This window comes from Homarus americanus, unplaced genomic scaffold, assembly GCF_018991925.1.
Source record: "Homarus americanus isolate GMGI-L3 unplaced genomic scaffold, GMGI_Hamer_2.0 scaffold44060, whole genome shotgun sequence".
Lineage (NCBI taxonomy): Eukaryota > Metazoa > Arthropoda > Malacostraca > Decapoda > Nephropidae > Homarus > Homarus americanus.
The window spans coordinates 1,117,203-1,134,917 of record NW_024756871.1 but is presented as its reverse complement, the minus strand read 5'-3'; the positions used below and the strand labels follow the sequence as shown (position 1 = coordinate 1,134,917).

The 17,715-nt window shown below is 44.4% G+C and overlaps 1 protein-coding gene across 3 annotated transcripts in view; it reads left to right on the top strand.

The window, feature by feature from the left end:
* LOC121857004 (organic cation transporter protein-like) overlaps window positions 1–17,715 on the top strand; it is a 70,512-nt gene that overhangs the window by 48,957 nt on the left and 3,840 nt on the right. For all 3 annotated transcript variants that reach the window (XM_042352805.1, XM_042352807.1, XM_042352806.1), the window contains exons 2-8: window positions 7,009–7,235; window positions 7,651–7,786; window positions 8,204–8,390; window positions 9,829–9,932; window positions 13,055–13,209; window positions 14,582–14,750; window positions 17,496–17,643. In XM_042352805.1, the coding sequence (XP_042208739.1) occupies window positions 8,235–8,390; window positions 9,829–9,932; window positions 13,055–13,209; window positions 14,582–14,750; window positions 17,496–17,643 (732 nt within the window). In that variant the 5' untranslated portion in view covers window positions 7,009–7,235; window positions 7,651–7,786; window positions 8,204–8,234. The remainder of the gene's footprint in view (window positions 1–7,008; window positions 7,236–7,650; window positions 7,787–8,203; window positions 8,391–9,828; window positions 9,933–13,054; window positions 13,210–14,581; window positions 14,751–17,495; window positions 17,644–17,715) is intronic.

Sequence of the window (17,715 nt, the reverse complement as noted above, 5' to 3'; positions counted from 1 at the left end):
TTTTAATAATTTTCAATTGTCGTAGGATTACCGTTGTGTTATTGATACCATTTACATACTTCCATACCTAATATCCGTAACGGCTATCATGATCATACCTGGAGGTGACCTTGGAAGGGGAAGGAGCCTGGAGTAATGATTGTACGTGTAGGATCCCAGTCATTCTGAAATATATTGTCCAGGCAGATTTTAAGGCTTAGTACTAATCTCGTTTCCACTACAGCAGTTGGCAGACTGTTCCATATGTTGAACCATATAGCTTAAAGCCTATCTATCTCCATAAACCCTTTTGGGTGCAGCTGCGCACTTCCGTATTTCATTCTGGCTAATGCCAGACGATTTTATTCAGCTGAGAGAAACCCCTTGTCATGGGTTGCATTAGGCTTACCCACGCAACCAACTCCAAAGTTTGTTTTACTTGAGATAAGGCGCCCAGCGAGCCATGACTGTGAAATATATTTTCCATTAGTGGTAGGTTAGCCAGCCTATAGGGGGAGGCCAGTGAGAGAGTGTTGTACTGTTCATCACCACCACGCCCCAAAACCACATTTTAGGTAGTATCCCCTAGGCCATGGGTTAGTTAAAACGTCGGCCCCATCCTCTCCCTCCTGAAGGGTACGGGATACCACACAGAGTCCTCCACAGCCATCCCGTCCTGTGGACCGTCGTCGACACGAGATTATGTGTGTTAACCTAGGTTCGTTATCCCCGTGGAAATATCACCTGTGGATGCTTGGTTGCAACAAGAGTAATCCAGGCTGGCCTATCAAACCTACAGTAAATGGTTAATCAATTCATGCTTACAGAGTTCTCCTGCACGACACCCGTCTACAGTGACCGTGATCGACACGAGACTAAGTGTGTTAACCTAGGTTTGTTATCCCCGTTAAAATATCACGTGTGGAAGCCTGGTTGCGACAAAAGCAATCCAGGCTGGTCTATTGCACCTATGTGGTTAAACAAGTCACGCTTACCAGTTTTCCTTGCTGCAACAACCATCTATAGTGACTGTCAGTGATGCGAGACTATGTGTGGTAACCAAAAGAGCCAAATCGATTTCACTGTGTCTCCAGTCATGGAAGGAAACAAGGCAGAGGAGACAAGCCTAGCCATCGTAGAAGACCTGGTAATCGGGGGTTTATCAGCAGACGCTCACCCAATTGACGGCAATGATGCAGAATATGAAAAATCATATGGAGCAACTTCAGACTTTAGGCGATACAGAGGACTTTGGTGAGATGCTGTCATTACCAGGGGGAAAGCCCTTTCTGGAAACGAGTGAAGGGATGACAGCCACAACGAGGTATGCACGAGACACACATTGTCAACCGCCGGAATCAGGAGTGTCTAGCTGCTACACCTCGACACCCACCCAAGGAGGGTTCCCAACACTCAGCGCTTCAGGGTCGGGAACAGAGTTAGTAGCAATCTCAAAGACCCAAACAAACCACGCACCACCTTCTCCGGGTCATCACACGATACCCATCACCCAGATAGTTTAGGAAGTATCCTCCCCAGCAAGTGCGGACCCCAGTTCGGGGGCGCGCCACTCCGAATCTGACCACGTCCAAGAGTGGGGGTTGGTGGTAAGCATTCACTGATCGGGGATCCGCTTACACTTGCATATCTGCAGTATCCTTTCATACCTGCAGGTACGATAACCTCCATCCCCAATCCCAAATCCGGCCTGGCTGCTCCAAGAGCTCCACCCGGAGCCACCAAACGGGCCTCCTGCAGGAAAAGGCTCGTGTCGGACTACAGTCCGACAATCTCAACAACAACAGAGGACCACGGAAAGGTGTTGTCACTACCAGAGACGTCGTTCCTGAAACCGAAACTGACAAAGAAACGCTATATACTCCAAGATGACTCCCGATGCTCACCTTAACCGCGGAGCCGGGAACATTTCACCAGGGGGAGCGCGGAAGTACTTCCGACCATCAAAAGTACTTCCGAGTATCAAACTCGCTCACCGAAACCACTAACGTTGATAAAGGACCATAAGTGACGACTATGTGAATAACGTGCATAAATACAAAAGAAAGCAAGGGAAGCCTCCTGGGATCGAGTGGATATTGGAATGCACCGTGGATATGGTCGACAAGGCGGAGGAGGCCCCAAGGGACAAGGACCGGAGGAACCAAGCTGTATATATGCAGACTCATCCTCATGCCAATCCTCGTCGAGGAAGAAACTTGTGGGTCTGGTGACAGCAAGAATGAAGACAACCAGAGAAATGGACAATGAACGCTGCTCGTTATGCCACGGAGATCACCTTCAGATGTGTCGGACATTCCTCAGCATGTTCACAGGGAAGCGAACTTCCCTCGTAAGGGAAGAATGTCGCTGCTTCGCCAGCCTGGGTCGTAATCACCGGATAACGGAGTGCAGCCAGATGATGGTATGTGGTAGAGATGGCTGCTCTGGAGTATACTCGAGGCTTCTACACTTCACGGGAGCTTCTGACGAGCAGTACCAAGCAGAGGAAGTGCCAGTTTTTCCCTCTCCATTGGCACAATCATTAAAGAAAAAGTAGTGTAAACGCCGAAGGGATCAGTGTAAAAGTGGTTAGCGTAGGAGAAAGAAAGAGCCGATCCATCACTATCCCCAAGGTCATTGTTGTTTCACCAGGAAGAACTGGAACTCTCAGACAATAAGAAGCTTGCCGAACAGTGATTGGCGGGTCTGAGAAATGCCATCTAAAGAACCCTAGGCTCTCTCAGAGGTATCAAGAAGAGATGAGACGTCTAGTTGACGAGGGACATGCTGAGCGAGTCCCACATCAAGAACTCAGTGTTACACCCGGGGAGACCTGGTATCTCTCACACCCAACAAGCCAGAAAAGGTGAAAATTGTTTTGATTGTGCAGCCAAATGTGAGTTGATGTCCTTGAACAGCCAGGTGATGCAAGGGCCAGACCTTAACAGCAAATTTGATGGGAGTCCTCATCAGATTCAGACAAGGAAAGGTGGCACTCATGGCTGATATCAAGGCAATGTTCCATTAAGTGCGAGTAGTACTGAACATCGAGACGTCTTACGATTCTTATGATGGACGGACGACCAGCTGCCAGGGGCCCCGCCATTTACCAAATGACAGTACATCTCTTTGAAGGTATGTGTAGCCCTTCATGCGCCGGGTATGCGCTACAACGAACATTCCAAGATTGCAGGGAAAGTCTCCATGGCGACATCAAGAAAGCAAATCGTAACTTCTACATTGACGACCTGCTTCTCTCAGTAGATTCGCCAGGGAAGGCAACGATAATTACCCATTGACTGAGACAGCTGAGGAAGAAAGGCGGATTCGGACTTACGAAGGGGGTCTGTAATCACAGGGAAGTCCTCAAGGCAATTCCACAGACAGAGAAAACCGTGGGAGTAAAGGAAGTCATTTGAAAGACGACAGGCTCTCCACTGAACGATCGCTGGGAATCTTGTTGGACCTGGAAAAGGATGAACTAGAGGTCCGGGTACAGATCCCTAAGAAAGCAGAAACGAAACGAAGGCTTCTGAGTATGGTCAGCCCCATATATGACCCACTGGGACTCATGGCTCCGAGCGTCACATGAGCCAAAATTATATATATTCCAAGATGAATGTAGACGAGGTATTGGGTTGAATAACGAATCTCCGTGTGTGGCAAGGCCAAGATAGCCCCTCTGAAACAGCAGACCATGCCTCGACTCGAGCTCTGCGCGACAGTACGGGCTGCCAAGGCAGGCAAACGACTATGACGAGAACTTGAATTACAAATAGACAGATCAGTGTTCCGGACAGACAGTACGGCAGTCCTTCAGTACATACGAAACACCGAAAGACGCTTCCAGTCCTTCGTGAACAATCGAGTGGCAACGATACACGAGGACTCCAAGGTAGAACAATGGCGCCACGTGACGTCGGCACTGAACCCGGCCGACGACGCTAGTCGTGGATTACATAGAGCAGAGCTCAACGAGGAGGGAAGGTGGATTCGGGGACCTGCTTTCCTCTTGTTGGAAGAAGACAGTTGGCCAAAGAATCCATTGAGGATTCCAGACCTCAGAGACGGAGACCCAGAGGTGAAGAAGGAAACCACGGTGCTGACGACCAACGTTGACCAGGGGGAGGGTACCCTTGATAAGCTATGGGCCAGGTACTCATCGAGGCATCGACTTCTGAAGAGCGTAGCGTGGATTAGAAGGTTTATAGCAGGGGTGGCCAACCTGTCGACCGCGATCGACTGGTCGGTCGCAAGACCTTCTCTAGTCGATCCCATGGCAAAGTTAAACTTAATGATCCTTCCTTCGTAAGCTGCCATACAAAAATCCTCTTCAAATTTTACTCATAATCATTTGGATATTATATTTGTTTAGATTTTTTTCTGGGAATAGATTATCATTATGGACACATCAGAGCGATACATACAAAAAAACTTCGAATGTGCCATGCTTTGTGTGGCGGAACCTGATAGGAAGTGTTCGCGTTCATACGGGCCGGTGCTGGCTGGTTCCTGGTGAGGAAACTGATCAGCAAGTTGTCATCAGTTGTAGGCTAAAACTAGGCAGGTATTTGCTTTTATAAGTTTACAAATACGCGTTAAACCTTGTATTAATGAATTTGGTAATGAAAAAGTCAAATCGATATTGAGGAGTATTTTATAGCAATGGGTGAATATTAGGCTGGTAGATCGCGTCAGGGTAACTGTGGAAAAAGTAGATCACATCACACAAAAGGTTGGCCACCCCTGGATTATAGAATGGTGGCTTGGGAAGCGAAAGAACAAACATCACCGAGAAAATCGGCTCCAGGTCAGCGAATTGGAAGAGGCGAAATTAGCCGTCTTAAGATTGATGCAAAGGAAAGCATTCCCTCGAGAATTAGGAATGTTACAACATGGACAACCCGTGAGAGATCGCGACATAAGGCGGCTGGAACCTCATCTAGACACGGACGGTCTGATCAGAGTAGGTCGCCGACTGAAACACGCCGCTCTCCACCCAGACCAGGAGAATCCCATACCATTGCCAAGGGACAACAGGATCACGGGGCTCATCGTGAGAGAGGTACACTCAACTAGAGCTGGACACTCAGGACGAGAACACACTCTTGCCATAATACGTGAGACGTACTGGATAACTAAGTGCCGCAAATTACTCGACCGCACAATGCGGACGTGTGTGACTTGCCGAAGAAGCAACTAGAGGCCTACCCACCAACGCCAAGCCGACCTGCCAGAAGAACGAGTGTGCCGAGGAGGCTAGCCGTTAACCCACACTGGAATTGATTGCTTCGGCCCTTTTTTGGTTAAACAAGGACGAGCCCGGGCGAAGAGATGGGGATGCTTATTCACCTGCATGACCACCAGAGCCATACACCTAGAAGTCCTCACCTCACTAGACACCGACTCGTTCCTCAATGCAGGGACCTCCCAAGCGTGTTCGGTCTGACAGGGGAACCAACATGATTGGAGCTAGCCGAGAGTTACGAGAAGCAGTGAACGGCTGGAACAACAGTGACAAGGTCGGAAATGCCCTTCTACAGAAACAGATAGAATGGCAGTTCAACCCCCCCGACAGCCTCTCACATGGGAGGAGTGTGGGAGCAACAAATCCGCACTGTAAGGAAGGTCCTCCAAGGAGTGGTGGGCACCCAGACACTAGACGATGAACTCCTCAGCATTGTGTTCTGCGCCGTAGAAGAGATCATCAACAGAAGGCCCATCACCCCAGTGTCTGACGACCCAAAGGATCTAGAAGCACTAAGGCCGCTTCACATACTACGAATGAACCCGGAAACACTGTCCACTGGTGGCGATCGGTCCATGACAGAAGGGTACCGACGAAGATGGAAGCATGTCCAATTCATTGCGGACCAATTTTGGAAAGGGTGGGTAAAAGAATATCTCTCATCATTACGTGAGCGACAAAGGTTCTTCAAAACTCGCCGTAATCTCCACGCTGGGGATATCGTGATAATCTCTGGACAACCGCTTCCCAGGAGTGAGTGGATGCTAGGGAGAGTACTGGAGGCTCTACCGAGCAAAGATGGCTTGGTGCGAAGTGTTAAAGTGAAGACAAAGGACTCAGTGTTAATACGCCCAGTGACAAGACTCTACCTGTTGGAAGGGGACAGAGAGTGAATGTAATAATATGCCATGATTTCGTGTAAAGCCTGACAGGGGAGTGTGAGAGGCCACAGTAAGACAAACTGGAAGAGAGAGTGAAAGAGAGGGATAACCACAATAAGATAAACTAGGCGAGAGAGATATAGTGTTGACGACGAATTTGCCGAGGTGTTTAAATACGAAACAGATGGCCTTCGCCTCCGGGCTGCGATTGCTCTCGACAGTAGTCTACCGATTTCTGCAGGAGAGACAACACGTTGGTCAAACCCTAGACCCTAAAACATGAGTGTGATCGTGAACTATTAAATCCTCAAAAAAACTCTAAATAACTTTAATAAGTATATTTATATACTGTAATTTGATCATATTATACAAATTGTCTCCTGATGTATCAACAGATGTAACATGTGAGTTATACTTAAGATGTTAACAGGCTATGTACTGAATATTGATTGTATTATTCATTCTATGTGTCCTGAGATAACAGCATTTGTTTTATGTAAGTTGTTCTTCAACAGGCTTTAACCGAATTATATGGTACGAGTCAACGTTGAGAGTTTATTTCTCCAGCAACAAACCAATAATGCTCCTATGAGCATTAACAGATACAATCTTGTAGATAGCAAAAAATATATACGTGAGTAATATTAGTAGTTAAAACTTAACCTAAGCAACGATAAAAAAGAAACAGACCAAGTTTTAACATATATGAATTTATTTCGATTTAGTTACAGCACAAATAAATTAGCTCTTTTAAGATAAGACGTCCATTGGTCTTTAAGGCTTTATCGGACGTTTATCTCTAATAAGCAAGGCACACAACCACACACAATATATGAGAGAGAGAGAGAAATAATATTTACTTGTCCATATCACTTTATATACTCAGTTTTATTCTTTCAGAACAAATTATAAAATTTCGGAGATGGACGAGGGAGGGAAGATGAAAGAAGCGATCAACGAGGTGAAGGAAGATCCACAGGAGTTGAAAGAAGGGAAGGAAGTGGTCCAGGAGGAGAAAGATGGGAAGGAAGGAGACCTCTCGTGGGTCAACACCTTCGAGGACCTGTTGGAGGTAGTGGGCACCAACGGCCGCTGGAATATCCTTATGTTCATCATGTGTGTCACCTGTGAGTGTCCATCTGAGTCACTCTCTAAGTCACTTCTTGGTTTAATAACTAAACTAAGCGTCCACTGACTCATAAGATTTAGTCAGTTACTAACTGCCTGGTTTACTAAGGCAGTACGGTACAGATGTTAAATCAGAACATTTCTTAAATCTAGTAAGATTTTTCTACGCTACAATAAAAATAAACATGTTAAGATGAGAGAAGGAATGAAACTAAAAAGATCACAAGACGATTAAACACCGAGGCTTATATGAGTTATATCACCTTATGATTAAAGAGCCTAACCTTATATTAGTTTATCATTAGGGTGGTTAATCCTTAGGCGAAATATGCTGGGGTGTTAATATTCATGTGATCCAACTACAGTAAACACACGGGTACTGGGAGTATAGGTCGAGTGTCTTCCTCTTAACAGCGATGACGATATCGCCGCTACAAACTTTGTCCTACCAGTTCCTCGGGGCGACACCTGACTACTGGTGCCACATCGCCCCCCTGGTAGAGGCCAACTGGACGGACCAACAGATACTCTCCCTCGCCATTCCTTACAGGTTAGTCCTCGTTCTTATTACTAGTAAGGGAAGAAGGAAGCTCTTCCCTTCACCATCATGATCCTCTACACGTCTTCTGTGAAACTGTCTAACTGAGCAAATTTGATCATGTATGAATAAAATTCCTCTAAGCTAGTGTAAAAAGTAACTCAATGTCCAGCCAAAGGAAGAGATTTGGGCCTTTATGATACCTAGACTTGTTTCAGAAACAAGAGTAGGCTACACTAGTATGCCGCTGATAAAAAAAAAGCAAATTAATGCGCTCACAGATCATTCTGTTCCGTTTTTTATCATGGCAAGGAGCTATCCTGCCACGACCTCGGTTCTTACCCACAAACAAGGTTTATAAGCCTCGCCCACAGCAACTGTTTAAATTTACACAAGTAAACATGTTATCATCCGGGTATTTGGTTGCAGCAACTCTACAGGGTAGTATGAAGGATGCCAGATGCGCAACTACAACTACACGGCTGCGGCGCTGCTGGGATACGAAGCCACCATGAAGGACCCTTCCGTCGTACAGCATGGGAACACCACCAGCATCATCAAATGCTCAGCCAGAGACTTTAACCACTCCCAGTACTCCTCCACCGTCGTCACTGAGGTTAGCTTTGGGTGAATAACACGTAATCCTACAATAAGAAATCCCTGTTATCCCCACAACAAGACGATCAAATTGCCGGACACTTCAAACATGCTAGGATCCGTGTTGCCACATACAAGTTTGTTTGAGAAAGACGGTAAGATGTTGCTCCAACTACCAAAACAACACAAACCTTTACCTCTTGGAAAATTCAAGACATACAGACGCTATGGCTATACATAAAACACATTAACTATCGTCCAGAAGCCTCCATAATGTTTATCTTTTGTTTTTAGAAAACTCCTTAATTTTTCAGCATTAATCTGAGTTTACAAAGATATACTTTATGCATAAGCTTGGTATACTGTGACAGCTAAGATAGATTAGCGGCTGAGTAAGGTCACAGATCGAAACTTGATTCTACAAATCTACATTTTTCAAGCTGTTCCAACTGTATAACTATAAGAGGTTAATAGCCAGAGGAGCGTACTATTTATAGCAGGCAACCAAACATAGAGACGTGCCTCACCGTATTCGTCTCTGTAATATGGTTCTCGACCAACTTCCCTATATTTCTCTGGCAGTTGATAAGTATAATCCTGTGGAAATTCAGTTTTAAGCTGGCAGTAGTTAAACAGAATCACAGTTTATGTTAGGATGGCTGGAAGCTTCGGGTAATCGGTTTTATTGTCACTTATAGCGGGTAATCAAGTTTGTTTATCTACCAAGCGCATTCACTGAGCACCTCGCCACATCCTTCGTGTGAAAATATCAACGGATTTTCTTGAAACTTACAGAGACATCACTGCCCCTATACACGCAGATAAAATTAATGAATAGGTATTATTCTAGCAAGGGGTTCGACGCTGTTCTTCTAGTTTGAGGGATTAACTTTCTGCACCTTAAGTATTGGCTGCCTTTATTGAGCACAGCCAGGAATATATTAAAATTTGGGTGATGTCTTCTATCGTTAAGCAGATATTTCATTTTAAGTATCGACTTTATTCTAGGTATTTACATCATTTTAAGCATTGACTTTAATTTTGGCAATAAAAATAATTCATATATTCAGTTCACTTCAGGTATTAATTTAATTTCATGCATAGAAATTATTTTAATTGTTGACTTCACTTTAGGTATGGGCAGTTTTAAGTACTAACTTTATTTTGGGTACGCGCATTTTTGGTATTGACTAGTTTAGGTTATTTCACTGCAGTGGGTTTTTAGCTACCCTATTTGAACTTATTCCTATTTAAGTTATTAACATGAACCAAAGCTGTAAAGTATTTGACAGATTACACAGTAAAGCCAAGGGTGAATAGGGAGACATTTACCTTTATAAATATACCCAGCTAGAGACAAGCGAGTAATTATCAAAAAAACTTATTCTTCTTTGAAGTTTTAATTCCAGTCTTTCCATTCGTGTGTATCTTTCTTTGGCCGGGCGTGGGTGCAACAGTGGGACCTGGTGTGTGAGCGTCGGGTGCTCTACTCTACCACCCAGGCCGTGATGCAGGGAGGCAAGATCGTCGCTTATCCTATCTTTGGCTACCTTATTGATGCGTAAGTGTTGGCAGTTCTATTAGTCAGTGTTGGCAGCCCTGGAACTCACTGTTGATAGTTCTGGTAGTCAGTGCTGCATAAATGTGCATTGTATTTATATATCTATGTCTATGTCTATATCTATAATATCTATGGGCCATGCTTTTTCCCCTCTTCATAATGTGGGGATTTTCCTGTTATTATCTGAGCTTTAAGATCATGTGGCACCCCAGATAGGGTGCGGTCAGTATTCCATTGTACAGGAAATGAGTGTGGTCATGACCCAACCAAGGGAATAGGTGTGGCTGCTTGAGTTGCCAGGTTGCCAGTTGGTGCTTGTGTTCTCATGGTTATAACATTTAATTTAGCTCATATTTAATTAACATTGTGTTCTCATAAATATTCCCAACCTTCTCCCATTAAAAAACTTGCCTCAAACCTTATTGTAGTTAATGTAAGCCTGTGAACCAAATATCGTTCATCTGTGTACAGCCCAACATATACACCAATGAGCGGATCTTACTGAGCCGGCCTGGGTCAGGACACCTTTGCCAGGGAATGTTAGGTGCGAGTCATTGGTGCCTATGCTGTTCTCCCAATTAGGGAAGAAGTGCATTTATATTAAGTCTTGTACATTTTATTTGTAAATATGTGTAAATAGGGTAGATTTACCGAGGTGTTTCGGTTGGTCCCTTTCACCCAGGATTTCATTCATCAGCTAAGACTGAGAGCTTGTACCTGAAGAGAATTTCATGACGCCTACCCTATTAAAGCTAGTCAGAGCAGTATATCACTGTTGTTCAGATGTGACTATTGGGGTAAGCTTGGGCAAGATACAGAGAGTTGTGATAGTTGGCAGCTTTGCAAGTCATTGTTGGCAGCCCTGTAAGTCATGTTGGTAGCTCTGTAAGTTATTGTTGTAGCTCAGTGTTGGCAGCTCTGTAAGTCAGTTTTAGCACCCCAGTAATTCAGTGTTGGCAGCTCCATAGGCGAGTGTTGGCAGCCCAAAAAGCACGTTCTAACTCAGGGATGCCATTAATGTCGGTACTCCCGTAACTAACGCCCCACTGGTGTTGTTAATATTGGGGATGCTCTAACTTATTAAGCCAAAGAGAAATTTTAACTACCTTTAAGAATATATAATTTAGATATACCTAAGATTATTATTCTGAAAACAGGAGATTGTTTTATGCAACATGTGAACATGTGTGCGAACACAGATGTACAGATTCACATAATTTGTGATTATATTAACTTCAAGGACTTATTTGTTCATCCATGCATCAAACACAACTTCAAAAATCTCAACGACACTCTTTCTCTTGATGTATGGTTATGTTCCAGTGGTAGCTGTTTCAGCCCTTACAAATAGTATCGTCGAAATTCCTCAGGTATCGCTTAATATTTATGTTTAGTTTATATCCTCATGGGTACAGGTGGCCGCTTAAATTTGCAAGTTGCTGTATTATCATCATCTTGAGAGTACTATTCAATTTTATGTTTAAGTTCACCACAGAGGCACACTTAGCTCACATAAGAAAATAAGGAGTCTGCAATAGGCCGGTTAGCCTGTGCATGGCAGCTCCTGTCGAGAATTACTACCACTTTCTATCATCCATGAAAATATCTAGCCTCCTTTTAAAACTTTTCAGAGTTCCAGCGCTTACTACAAAGTTGCTAAGCTTGTTCCACTCGTCCACCACCCTATTTGTGAACCAGTTCCTTCCTATCTCCCTCCAAAACCTAGACTTATCCAACTGAAATCCGTTGCTACAAGTCGTATCCTGCTCGGGAATTATAAGAACTTTATCTATATCGCCCTTATTGATTCCCTTCACCCACTTAAACACTTAAGAACATAAGACCATAAGGAGTCTGCAATAGGCCGGTTGGCCTGTGCATAGCAGCTCCTGTCGAGAGTTACTACCACTCTCTATCATTCATGAATCTATCTAGCCTCCTTTTGAAACTTTCCAGAGTTCCCGCACTTACTACAAAGCTGCTAAGCTTGTTCCACTCGTCCACCACCCTATTTATGAACCAGTTTCTTCTTATCTCCCTCCTAAACCTAAACTTATCCAACTTGAATCCGTTGCTCCAAGTCCTATCCTGCTCGGATATTATAAGAACTTTATCTATATCCCCTTTATTGATTCCTTTCACCCACTTAAATACTTCTATCATATCTCCCCGCAATCTTCGTCTTTCTAGGGAATGCAAGTTTAGTTTCTTTAACCTATCTTGATATGGAAGGTTTCTAAGTCCCGGAATCATTTTCGGCATTCTTCGCTGCACTGACTCCAGTGAATTGATATCCATTCTATAATAAGGGCACCAGAACTGAACGGCATAATCGAGGTGCGTCCTGACTAGCGCAAGATATAGTTGCAATAAGACCTCTGCACTCTTATTACTTACACTTCTAGATATACAACCTAATACTCTGTTGGCCTTATTTTGAACATTAACGAATTGTTTTCTAGGCCGTAGGTCCGGGCCTACAAGGACCCCTAAGTCTCTTTCACAAGTCGACCTCTCTAGGTTGATGTTGTTAAGGCTGTATACATTGACAGTATTTGTTCTTCCAATATTAAGTACGCTGCACTTCCTGGTGTTGAATTTCATTTGTCATTTTTCTGACCACTCCTGCAGTTTATTTAAATCCTCCTGAAGTGCATTTACATCCTGCCCTGAATTAATCTGTCGCCCTATTTTTGTGTCGTCCACAAAATTGCTTATGTCACTGCTGATCCCAGTATCTAGATCTTTTATGTAGATTATGAACAAGAGTGGGTCCAGTACTGACCCCTGGGGAACCCCACTGGTTACACAGCCCCACTCAGATTTAACACCATCTACGCTGTCCCTCTGTGTTCTATCGATGAGCCATGATTTTATCCAATTTAAAACTTTCCCCTCGATACCATGAGCCTTAACTTTTCTCAGAAGCCTCTGATGCGGTACTCTGGCAAACGCTACCTCGAAGAGTTCCTAAAAAAACGTCAGCAGATTTGTTAGACAATCATATAAAATTGCCATCACAATCTTGAATGGCTGTACTATTTAAAATATGTCTAATTATATCTTATTAGAGACTATACATCCTTCCCAAGGAAAACTAATGACTCGCTTTTGGTACACAGGCTTGGACGTCGTCCAATAGTGCTGGTGTGTGTGGTTATCAACATCCTGGCTGGCTTCTTGGTTGCTGCCTCGCCCACTGTCGAGGTTTATATTCTCCTTAAGCTCATTGTCTCCGCCACTGACGCCGGGACGTATCTTGGGATCTTCGTGTTTGGTATGTTTGTTTTCCAGATGGTTTCCTGAGGTAGGTGTTAATAGCATGAGTGTTGCATGATCCATATTTTGTGGCTCCTGAGACAGGTGATGAAAGTTCAAGTTTTGCAAACTCTGTCTGTCCTACTTCCTTGGCCAGACAGTGGTTGACAATAAGAGTGTTATGTAACTAATACTATCTATTTAGCATGGTGAGGCACGTACTAAGGAATGAGGTGTTGAAGCAGCTAATAATGTTAGGACCTACGATACATGTGGATCATTATATAATCGGTGACATGTATGTTGGAGTAAGTGAGTATTGCTTCTGCTGCAAGAAGTACTTTGTGAGTAACGTGAAGTGGTCAGCAGAGAGATAGATAGAGAGAGAGAGAGAGAGAGAGAGAGAGAGAGAGAGAGAGAGAGAGAGAGAGAGAGATATGCAAGTAAATCACTGTAGGTGCGCGCGATCCCAAGCCCACCCATAACCATAAGAATCTCTTAGTATTACCATTTCACAAAAATTTATCTCAAACTCCTTTACAACTAAAAACCTGGAACGTCAATGTGGCATTTAAAAACTCATGCACTGTTAAACAAATGTTAATCAAGAACTCCTCCAACAACACAATTGGTTGCATTTATAAGGTTCCTTGCAAGGAATGTAATATGTTTTACTTAGGCCAGACAAGTAAAGATCTTGTAATTAGACTTAAACAACATAAATATAGCGTTAGGACAGGCCAGGAATCCAATGCTCTGTTTGTTCATTTCAGGGATAATAAGCATTGCATTGACTGGGATAATGCCTCCTCAATATTTCCTTGTAATTCAATTGACAGTAGGAACATTATAGAATCTAGTCTCATTAAACATACCGAATCCGTCAACATGAATTTGAGTTAAGATATGTACAAACTGGACAATTTTGTAATTAAGAAGATTTGTAACCAGGTGAGAAGGTTGGGTCACCTTAGCCTCTGACCAGACTACCGACCGTTGCGGTGCCTTTTAAAGATTAGTAGGGTCATTATCTAATACATGACCATTGTGGACCTGACCTCACCCTCCTCTGTATATATATATACCTTGTTTTGTACTTCTCCTTAGTCTGTACTCACCCCTGAAGATGTGAATTACAGGAAAGCGCTTGGGAACTTCGTGTTTTCTTTTTCCTTGTGGTTATCAGCATATATATATATATATAGAGAGAGAGAGAGAGAGAGAGAGAGAGAGAGAGAGAGAGAGAGAGAGAGAGTTTCTCAGAATAGTGTGCTGTGGGCCTGGCCAAATTTTCTTTTTAAGTTAGGTCAAGTTAGGTATGGTTAAGATATGTGTGGTTATGTTTGGTTAGGCTCAAACTACAAGACCCACTTTCTGTCCACCCCCGTCAGTTATGGAGACGTGCGCTACCAAATACCGAGCAGCAGTGGGTTGCCTTGTAGGAATACCGTGGGCCATAGGATACATGATAACCCCTGGTATAGCCTATCTGGTGCGTCCTTGGAGGTGGCTCCAGTTTGCCTACGCCTTGCCTTCCCTCTGCTGCATCATCTACTTCTGGTGAGTCTACTGCCCGCATCATTTACTTGTATTGAATGGGATACTGTCTGAGTTTTTCCCCATCCAAACGAGGGTAAAACAAGGATGGGTACTGGCACCAACTCTCTTTTCCATTTACTTGGCTTCCTTCCGTACATGTGCCAGAGCCAATTTAGCCGGCGGGTGGACATCAAGTATCGGATGAAGAGACTTTTCAACATAAGACGACTCCAGGCAGAAACAAAAGTGTCGCCCTCTTCCATCACTGAACTTCAACATACAGACGACTTCAAACTAGTCGCTCACAATGAATGCGACCTACAGGAGATCCTGAACACCTACACATATGCGTATGCACACTTCGGCCTTAAGATAAATGTATGTGCGACTCAGATTCTCTTTCAGCCTGCCCTTGGTTCAGCCACACCTCCACCACCCATCCAGAATAACGGTACTACCCTTTCTAATGTTACCCAGTTTCATTATCTAGGCTCCCAACTGCCCACCACTGCGCCATCGATGAAGAGATTTAGCATCGGAATTACTGGGCACCTCAAGCCTTTGGCAGACTCTGTACCCCTGTCTTCAGCTGTAAGGAGCAAAAATTATCTACAAAGCTGCACATATATCGATCATGGTTTTCTACCGATCACGTAGATTTTGTGCGCTGAGGTGTTGAACAGTAGACACGTAGTGTAGTAACTCCCTCACAGATGGTGTTATGAGGGGCATCACGGTGTACTAATTCCCTTACAGGTGGTGCTATGAGGGGCCTCACATGGTGTAGTAATTTCCTCACAGATGGTGTCATGAGGGGTCTAATGTGATGTAGTAATTCCCTCACAGATGGTGTTATGAGGGGCCTCACATGATGTAGTAATTCCCTCACAGATGGTGTTATGCGGAACCTAACATGATGCTGTAGAACTCATTCACTACGTGGTGTCGTAGCATCATGTGGACACCACGTGGTCTGGTGTCACAGGACTTCACTCACTCAAGTGAGGTAGGTGTGGTCCCAGGCTTCCCTATTGTGGACGAATTAACTCATAGCTGGTGTTGTTGAGTCTCACGGGCAGTTATCACTGGGTACCTAGGACCACACTGTGTGAAGGTTAGCTTGGGTACGACTCAGCTGTTACTGTCGAGTTGTTTTTCACTGACTTAGGCACTGTTCACCACTATTCAACACTGGTTCCATTCCTTTCGAAAATGAAATAGTAACTTCTCGCGAGAACTTGTTGATATTCGGGTGGGGAGGAGGGTTCAGGAGAGAGGGTTGGTATGGGCCAACATAACAGTTAACCTGGCTGCTCCCAGAGCAGCGCCAGGTACGTCAAGGATAATGTGTGTGTGTGTGTAATAATAAAAATAATTAATAATAATTAACGGTTTATTGAAAGAGCTTGGCAGCCAGAAGGCTGAAAATATACAGTTACATATTTGGGGAATGGGTTACGAATTACAAATAATATACAAGTAACATGAGTGACACAAATAAGACATATAATAACTAGATGGGGAAAAGCTCAAACTACAGTTCATTTCAACATAGTGACAGTGCAAGGGGTAGTGTTTACTGGGAGTGAATACACTGATTTATTACAAGTTATTGATAATTTTTACAATGGTTGGGACTGGGCTGTTCTTATAGCGATCAGTTCGTGCACGTATGGGCTGGATGCGGTTGTGGTGTCGAACAGCAATTCTCGGACTAGGGATCTCAGGTGGTAGTAGGAGCCGGTGTCGGGGATGGTGTAGAAGCTTCTTATCAAATTTGCAGATGAGGTCGTGGTGATGGTCAGTGAGAGTCGAAAGGGTCAGTGTGTTGAGCGCTTCTTGATATGTGGAGTAGGAAGGGGAGAGAATAATCTTGCATGCCCTCTTTTGCACTTTTTCTAGGTGTTTACGTTGTGTGGCATTTAGGGAGGAAGACCAGGTGGGGGAGGCATAGGTGAGCTTGGGAAGTATGAATGTTGTGTAAACACTGAGGAGCTCTTGTGCAGGAACTCCGAGGGACTTGAGTCGGCGTAGGAGGTGGAGACGGAAACTGGAGGATTTGATAATTTCACTGACGTGTGGTTTCCAATTTCATTTGTTGTCTATGGTGACGCCGAGGAGCTTCGTGGAATCTACAACCTGGAGTGTGTTCGGACCTAGAGTAATGGAAGGAGGTGGGACAATGTCGGAGAGGTTGATGTGCATACCATGGTCTTGGTATGGTTGATGGTGACATGGTTGTTGGTGGCCCAGTTTTGGAGACTGTTCAATAAATCCTGAAGGGCGGTATAGTTAGGAGCAGAATTGTGACTCTGATCCCAATGGTGGAGTCGTCGACATATTTCCAGCGAGCAGGGGTTTCTCTTAGGGCATCATTGATGAGCATAAGGAAGCAGAGTGGTCCCATCTTGGTGCCTTGGGGGACGCCACAGGTGAGTGACTGAAAGGTGGAGACAGCCCCTCGGAAGCGTACAGCTTGGCGTCGGTCACTGAGAAGTCTGTAAGCCATGGTATAAGACTTCTCCGAAGCCCGAGGTCAATAGCTTTGTTGATGATTATATTGTGGTCGACTAGGTCGAACGCTTTAGTGAAATCAATGAAGGCGACAGCTACAGACGTTTTTCGTTTCTCGAGATGGCGGTATATGTAATCGAGAAAGCTGACAAGACAGTGAGTGGTGGAGGAAGTTTTCATGTTGCCAAATTGCTGTGTGTGTGTGTGTGTGTGCTTTTGAACTAGGAATATTAAAACAATACCGCCTTCCAGGCTGTTACCAAAGTCACCCCGGTGGTTGATTACTGAGGGTCGCTTTGAAGAAGCTCTGAAGATCATGACCAAGATCGCTAAGGTCAATCGGAAACCGCTACCTTCTGACCCCGTCGTCCTCGCTGCTATGGAGAACATCGTTAAGCAGGTGAGACCAAGAACCATAGTGTTCGAGGAAACTAAACCCTGATGGGCTTGAGTGTCCACTTGTCGCTCATTT